Here is an 8532-nt window from a genome sequence, read left to right as displayed (position 1 = left end):
TGAACTGGTTCGTAGACCACCACCGCAACCCGAACGAAACCAGAGAACCGCCCCAACCCCCGGAGGGAGGAGCAAGGCCCCCTGGGAAATTGACCTTTTACCTCCACTCTCGCCTTACTTCAGCTCACCAATTTTGACGTTAGCGAATGAAGAGACGAGAATACCTGGAAGGCGGGGCTTCGTGTTGTCCGATCCACGCTGATTGGACTGCGACGGCGTGAGGGGGCGGAACTCGTGAGCAGGCTAGCGATCCCCACCTCGGGCGGGGAGAGGTGGAGGCTGCGCTTGCGCCCTGGGAGGCGGCGGAAGTGGCCTGAGGCCGCTACGCGTGCGCGGTGGGCGGAGCGCAGCTCTCCTACCACCTTTGCCTGCCCAAGCCTTCCCATCCTTGCTCTGCCGGTGTGGTGCTCGTGTTTCCGCACCTCGTCGCGGAGAGTCGCTGCCGAGTGGGCGCTCGGTGTTCGGGTCGTCATGGCTGGTTACGAATACGTGAGCCCGGAGCAGCTGGCTGGCTTTGATAAGTACAAGGTAGCGCGGGGCCCCGCGGACGTCCCTCTCCCTTCTCGTCCCGGCCTCTCCCTGGCGGCTGAGGGGCAGGCGCGGTCCGTGTCACCTTGTGCCGCGTGGCCCTGGGCGGGCGGGCTGGCCGGCGTTTCCCCGGGGGTCCTGCCGAGACCTGGGGCTTAGGGGTCAAGGTGCGTGGGAGCATCCTAGGGCCGCCGCCTTGACTCGGTACCCTCCCCGGGGAATTGCCTCTACCTTAGGAGATCTCTCCACGGGAGTGGAACCAGAGAATTCCCTGCGCTTCTTTACTTCATCTTCATCATCACCACCATCATCATTATTAGCTGATGCAGTTCCTTTCGTGGTGTCTTAATTGTCTTCATTTTAATGAAATCTCCACCCGCCTCCTGCACACAACTTCAGATGGAGCTAGTCTTTGGCAGATGAGGCCCGGGGAGTAGGAGTAACTACTGAGGTCGCACTGCTGATGCACTCCACTTCAGTAGCTTGTGGCGCTTGGGCTGCCAGATGAAGTAAATGTGCACCGAACGAACTGTGTAGTAGAAAGAGCGCGGGCTTTGGAGCACATAGAAACCTGATCCCAAACTCTAATTTCTTTAGTTGGCTTTGGGCCAAATAATAGTCTCTATGGTGCAAAATGATTATAGGAATTTGAGAAGGGCCTGACACGTAATGAGCCTCCAGTCAATGCTGGTTGTTAACTTTCCTCCAAATCTGGTTTTACTCCGCTGCTCCCTTATCAGTGAATGACTCCCCTGCCCATCCAGTTTTCCTAGTCTGAAATCTGGGCTGTAACCTTTCATCCTTGCTCTCTGTGTCGCTTTCACTCTCGATTCCTCTACCTCACCCACCAACTAGTGAATCACTAGGTCCTGTACCTTCTATCATTTTTAGGCAAAGCTAGACGAGTGGTTCCATTACCACTCTTCCCACGTACGCTTTAAGTCATCTTTTTATTTTAGAATACTTTTAGAATAGATTCACAGAAGAATTGTGAAGATAGTAGAGTTCCCCTATGCTTCATACCCAGTTTTCTCTATTAACATCTTAGATTAGTATGGTACATTTGTCACAATTAACCAATATTTACACATTATTAACTGAGGTCTGTACTCAGATCTTCTTAGTTTCTACCCAATGCTCTTTTTCTGTTGTGGGATCTCATCTAGGAGCTCACATTTCATTTAGTCATCCTGTCTCCTTAGGCTCCTCTCGGCTGTGACAATTTCTCAGACTTCCCTTGTTTTTGGTAACCTGGATAGTTTTGAGGAGTTCTGGCTATGTATTTTGTAGAATGTCCCTCACTTAGGATTTGTCTGATGTTCTCATGATTAGGTAAGGGTTATGGGGTTTGGGGAGGAAGAGCATTAGATGAAGTGTCATTTCATTGCGTCATGTGATAAGTACATGCTATCAGTATGACTTGTCACTCACTGTTGATATTGATTTGGATCACCTGACCAACGTAGTGTTTGTTAGATTTCTCCCTGTAAGGTTACTCTCTTTGGAAGGAACTCACTCTGCACAGCCCTCACTTGAGAGTGGAGAGTTATGCCCTCCCTCCTTGAGGGCAGAGTAGTGACATAATTTGTTTGCAATTATGTACGGGAGATTTGTCTTTTCTTCCCATTGTATATTTATCCAACTATTTATATCGATATTAATATTGAATATCAATATTTAGTTTATACTTGGGGTTATAATCTGGTACTACTTTATTTGGTTGCTTGCCCACATTCCCTTTTCCCTCATAGTCTTTTCTCTGGTTCATAGTGATCTTTAAAAAAAAATGTGCATCTGGTCACATCACTCCTTTGCTTAAAACCCACTACTGTCCTCTCATTGCTCTTGGAATGAAGTCCAAACAGTCCATAAGATGATCTACATGACTCTGAATGTCATGGTCCTTGCTGGTCCTCAGCTTCATGTCCATGTCATGCCTCTCACTCTCTGCCCCTGACAGCATTAGTAGCCGTCTCCTTCCTCCTGCCATTTTTTTTTTTTTTCCTCAGATCTTTAAGTAACGTTGTTACTTCTGCCAGGAATGTAGCTTCCCTTCCCTTTTATATTCATCTTCATGTCTTAAATGTTACTTCCTCAGAGAAGCATTCCCTAAGCTCTCCTCTCTTCTCTTTTCAAAAAAACCAAAATGTTTATTTTTTGAGAGAGAGAGAGAGACAGAGCATATGCAGGGGAGGGGCAGAGAGAGCCGGAGACACAGAATCGGAAGCAGGCTCTGGGCTTCGAGCTATCAGCACAGAGCCTGATGCAGGGCTCAAACCCACGAACGGTGAGATTATGATCTGAGCTGAAGTTGGACACTTAACCAACTTGGCCACCCAGGTGCCCCTCTCCTCTCCCCTTAAGTGTGCTGTCAGAGCACCCTCTGCTCCCTTATGGAATTTGTTAGTGTGTTTCCCTATTAGAACGTAATATCCAAGGTTAGACTTGTACGGACCGCCACGACCTGAGCACAGTACTGTTGTGCATACTAAAAACCCATTAAACATATGTAGAATGAATGGATTGCTGAAGGAAATCATAATGGATTTGGCCTAGTTGGAATTGGAAAAACTGTAAAGGACCGTAGCAAGTCATATAATACATTCCAATGCTTTCAAGCAATGTAGTATCCTACAATTTTGACCTGGGGTGCTGACATGTCTTAAAACTTAAGTGGAAAGAAGTTCCAGAGCCTTCTCGGTAACCATGACTAGGGCTTTACAACTTCATTAAAGAAGGTCATTAACCCAGATACCTCCTGTTTTGCCTTCAGCTCTACCCCCCTTTCTGTTATCTCTTCTGCACTGTAAATATTGACATATAAAACTTTTTCTGGGAGGGGGGAGAGCGGAAAATGGGTGATGGGCATTGAGGATGGCAGTCGTTGGGATGAGCGCTGGGTGTTGTATGTGAGCCGATTTGACAATTATGTTAAAAAAAACAAAAACCAAAAAACAAACTTTTTTCCCCTACTAGGATCTGCTTTCTGGGTAAGTGCCAGTAGGATAGCTGTTTCCTTTGCAGCAGTGTCTGTAATATGGAATCTACTTTTTCTTATAAGCAGTGTTCCCTAAATTTATATTTCCAACTAGGTAGGTGTTCTAATCTACAGGAAATTTTAGTGTGCTTTTCTATTCCTATCTTTTCCACTCTTCCATTATCTGACTCACTTCCTGTGTCTGACAGCAGATTCCCTATCATCCTGGAAAACAAAGGTCATTTTAACAAGTGTCCAAAGTTCACGAAAATATAGTGCGTTGATGTTATTTTAAAAGAAGGAGGGTCACAAATGTATAACCTCAGCTGCTTCTAGTAGAGGGTTCCTTACTGAGTATTGTGTTTATATTAAAAATATGAATCTAAAGGTGTCTCAGGAAGAATCTGTGTAGTCAGTTTCACTGGAATGTGAATTGCCCTAGAGACACTTCCTTCCTAAAGATCACACATTCCCATTGTGTGGTCTTCACCAGTAAGTGCTTTATAAATGCTTATTGAATTAAAACAGCTTTTTTTTTTTTTAAGTTTATTTTTTTATTTTGAGAGAGAGCACAAATTGAGGAGGGGCAGAGAGAGGAAGAGACAGAATCCCAAGCAGGCTCTGCACCATCAGCACAGCCTGATGTGGGGCTCAAACTCACAAACTGTGAGATCATGACCTGAGCCGAGCTCAAGAGTCAGGCACTTGACCGACTGCGCCATCCAGACGCCCCTAAAGCAGCTTTTCAAAAAAAGGTTATTTTTGAGAGACAGAGACCGCGCATGTGTGCGCGCATGCGAGCTGTGTAGGGACAGAGAGAGAGGGGGACAGAGGATCCAAGGCGGGCTCCACGCTGATAGCAGAGAGCCCGATGTGGGGCTTGAACTCATGAACCATGAAATCATGATCTGAGCCGAAGTTGGACGCTTAATCGACTGAGCTACCCAGGTGCCTCTAAAACAGCTTCTGAAGAAGATCATCCCATAAATGGGTAAAGACTCAAAACAGTCAAGAGATTTTTATTCCCTAAGGTGACCCTGTATATGACAGCAAAGAGATGTAGAGAAAACTTGATAGTATAAAAGCTGCTGGTGGCAAAATTACTTTTGGTTAGTTTAATTTCTTTGTCTCCCTAGAGGTACATCTGAGAGCTACGGTTGGGAACCTGGCTGTTATTCAGAATAACTGCGGATAGGTTGTGCACACGTAGAGTGGTAATTAGATTTCAGTAGTAAGCAACTACGACCATTGCTTTTCGGTGCAGAAGAAAGCATGGGATGGATTGTATGTTACGTGCTGTCTTAACACCTGTGTTCTCCATCGAGTTACCACAGTTTTATTAAGCAGGTGAATCATTACTTGAGAGTCTGTCTTCTCTGTTAGAATATGAGCTCTGGGTGGGTAGGGCCTATAGCTGTCTTATTCAACATGACCAGGGTCTAGTGTATGAACAGAATAGGCGCTCAAGAAATATTTATCGAAGGAATGAAAGTGTAGAAGAATATAAAACATTTTGGAAGTGTGGTAAAAGGGAGCTGTCCATCTCCTGGATATCAGAAGGATACTTCTGTATTTTGAATGTGAAGATGTCAGGGGTTTAACTGCCATTTTCTCTGTTGCTTATTCATGTACCTTTGGACAATTATATTGAGGGATTTTACCTTTGTGAGGCTTAGTCCTCCTTTCTACCTGTCCTTTCTTTGGACAGGTCTTTATAGTTGAAGGATTTTGCCACTTAGCTAAGGGTGAAACGTCTATCGTGGTTTATGTAATCTGGCCTAGGGGAGGCATAGTTTAATTGACAGTGTAACAGTCAGTTTGAAATTGTATCATTTTGCTTCAGAGAGGAGGTAAGTGTGCTTTGAAATATCTTGTTTGGTTTCATGCGAATAATTTTATGATGAATTGGTTTCTGCTGTTACGGTAGTTCTACCTTGCATGTCAACAACAGCCTGATTACGGGACCTATGATAATTGTGAATTAATTAGTATATCGCAGTTAACAGGTTGTAAAGAGAGACTGTGTGCATCCTGATGGAAATGCTCAAAGAATCTAGCCTTCACCCTTACTTGTTCATACAGTTTGATTCCGTGTATTCAGTAAGCATCTACTGAGGGCCTGGTCTGTGTCAGGCATAGCACTGGGGCTGCAAAATTAAGCTAGTGGCATATGGGCAAGTAGATAGACAGCTATAGATAGTTAGTAAGTGCAGTTAGGTAAGTGCCGGGCACGGTGGGAGAGGATAGGGAAGCAGCTCCAGGGAGTGAGGGTTAAAGCTGAGAAAGGCTTCAGGGAGAGGATGGAGGGAAAGGCAGAGCTCAATCTAGAAAGATCAAGCTGAGTGGGTCTCACATGACCAGATGATGACTCGGGAGTAAAGGAACAGAGGAGCAGTGGATTGTAAAAGGAGTGAAGGCCCGGGAGTATTTGCTGGGAACCCTAAGAAGGCAGATTTTAGGCATAATGGTGGAGGGGCAGGAGATGAGGCTGAAGAGAGGGAGGTGGGGCTCTGTCACAGGGGATGGTTTGGTGGAAAGGGCTTCTAGATTTTATCCTTTAGGGAGATCTGTGGCCTAAGGACTATCAACATCAGCATCAGCATCGCCTGGGAAAGTGTTTAAATAGCAGATTCCTAGCCTGACTTTGGGAGATCCAGATTAGGTAGCTTACTGTTATCAGCATGTTTAATACCTCAGGTGATTTTTAGGCACACTGTCATGCTCTAGGCTTGGGGCAGCTGTTTGATTTTAAACAGGAGCAGATTTTAATTTTAGGAAGGTTGCCTTGGCAGCTTCCTAAACGGATGGAGTAATCTGGAGACCTTTTAGGATCCTTCTGCATAAACTTAGGTAAGAAATGAGGAAGGCCTGAATCTAAAAGCAGTGGCGTGGGTATTTTAAAGATAGAAGTAAAAGCTGGTTAACCTGCCCACTGAATTTGGCCAGCAGATATGTTTAATTTGGCCCACGTGTACTTTGTTTCAAAAATTGGCGTCTTCCCCATAAAAAATCCAGATTTCTGGGCTAGTTTGAAAAACCAGAATAGTGAGGGGCTACTGGGTGGCCCGGTTGAGCGGCCGACTCTGGATCTCAGCTCAGGTCTTGATCTCAGGGTCATGAGTTCGAGCCCCATGATGGGCTCTGTGCTGGGCCTGAACCTACTTAAAAAAAGAAAAAAGGAAAACTAGAAGAGTGGAAACATCCGCCCAGAACTTCCTCTTGGCAAGACTCTCCTGGAGCTAAATAGTGCCTGCCCTCTTTCAAAAAGGTATTTGCTCTCCAGTTTGCCATCTCCCTACCAGTCCGCAAACTTCATTCAGGCCTGCTATGTTCAGTTTATCCTCCCGATCCCTGTTTGTGATCCCTGATTTAAGATCGCAAACTGACAGAACACGATGAGTGACCAGCTGGAGGTGTTGGTGGTGTGAGGGAAGGGATGAGGGATGGGGGGGTAGGTGTCTGGGATGACTCAGGTTCTCTGGTAAGATGACTGGGTGGGTAGAGGCAGCAGTCACTGCAATAAGGGTTTTGTGAAGCATTAACTCTGGAAAGCCACCTTGGCAAGAATAGCACCTGACATTTATTTTGTCTAAGATTTAACTTTCTTGATTTCCTATCTCCTGAGTAAACAAACTCATGAGAGACTGACCCTTCTAGCACAGAAGCGTAAGTATAATTTAAGTGATAAATGATGCTGAATCTGGCCGGATAACAGAAATCTTTTGCGCAGGGCTCTTCTCTTGGATGGGGCCCTGTGAAGGTGTGGTTTGTGGACAGGGAGTTGAAACAAAGAAAACTTCATGTTCTAAAGAAATAGCACTTATGGATGCATTATTCTCTACTAGAGGAATATTCTGTAATGATATCAAAGATCAGAACACTTTTCTTCTGGGCCACAGTAGACACATGAGAAATTCTTAAACCTGATTTTCACTTACGGCTGCAGGCCAGCTATAGTATGACATGTTGGTGATGGCGTTATCTAGATACGTTACAGTTAGTTCAGACGTAACTCATCTTTAGTTGTGCGTGGTCTCCTTAAGTAGATCGGGGGAGCTGCCCATTCCCACCTATAAACACATTTATAAGGCTTGAAAAGCATTTTAGTGGCCTTAGGTATAGATTTGTAAATGGCTCACGGAGAGAATTATTTTTGTAGTTGGCAGAGGCAGAGGAGTCTCTCAGAAGGAGCAAAAGAGGGCTGGGTGGGGGACTTCTGCAGAATGACGGAGAAAAGTCAAGGTGGTGGGAAGAAGGTAGGTCTACTTTTAGGTACTATTTGGAAGAAGCATCTTGGTTGTTTTACTCTTTTCTGAAATATCAATTCACTGATGATGGCTTGTTTTCCTAACTCCTGTAATGTTAAAATGTGAAGAACTTTGCTGAAAAAGAATTTGCCCAGCGCATCAGGGAGAGTTGGAGAAATGTTCTAGAGAGACTGGTAGTGGGAACCAAGGCACAGAGACCAGGAAGACCATGGTAAATTAGGCATAAGGAAGTGGCTCTGTGAGGTACCGGGCTGAGCCCGGTGAGCCCAGTGAAGGAAAGTTGAAATGGCAAGGGCAATATTGTTGTAAATACTGAGTAATAATAATGACAGTGATAGCAGACATTTATATAGCATTTACTATATGGCAGACATTGCTTTAAGTGCTTTACATATATTATCTCATTTAATGTTCACAAGTGCCTCTTGAGGTGTAGGCACTAGTACTTTACTGAGACACAGAGATTTTAAGTAACTTGTTCAAGGTCCCAAACCTGAGATTTGAACCCAGGTGGTCTGGGTTCGGAGCCCATTTTCTTCATGCTTTGCTTCCTCTCAAATCTAAGAATGAAAGGTAGGCTTTGCCTTGCAGTTCCTGGGTGTTTTGTAGCAGATATAGAAACATCCAGTAAAGACCTTCAATGACATGCCTGATTGGGTTTGTGTCTAATATTCGCAGATGGGAAACATGCACAGTGAAAAAGAAAGACGTGTTTTTGTTTTCTTTCCCCCCATTTAAAAATTATTACCAGAGGTGAAT

At 44.8% G+C, this 8532-nt stretch overlaps 1 protein-coding gene across 2 annotated transcripts in view; it reads left to right on the top strand.

Moving 5' to 3' along the window:
- Positions 1-8532, top strand: part of SELENOI (selenoprotein I) — a 46280-nt gene continuing 37748 nt past the window's right edge. Inside the window, exon 1 of one of the 2 annotated variants that reach the window (XM_049652449.1) lies at positions 1-528. In XM_049652449.1, the coding sequence (XP_049508406.1) occupies positions 472-528 (57 nt within the window). In that variant the 5' untranslated portion in view covers positions 1-471. The remainder of the gene's footprint in view (positions 529-8532) is intronic. The other variant, XM_049652450.1, reaches the window with a different exon arrangement.

The sequence above is a fragment of the Panthera uncia genome, assembly GCF_023721935.1.
Source record: "Panthera uncia isolate 11264 chromosome A3 unlocalized genomic scaffold, Puncia_PCG_1.0 HiC_scaffold_12, whole genome shotgun sequence".
Classification (NCBI taxonomy): domain Eukaryota; kingdom Metazoa; phylum Chordata; class Mammalia; order Carnivora; family Felidae; genus Panthera; species Panthera uncia.
The sequence above is the reverse complement of the archived record's forward strand: the minus strand, read 5'-3'. Positions and strand labels throughout refer to the sequence as shown.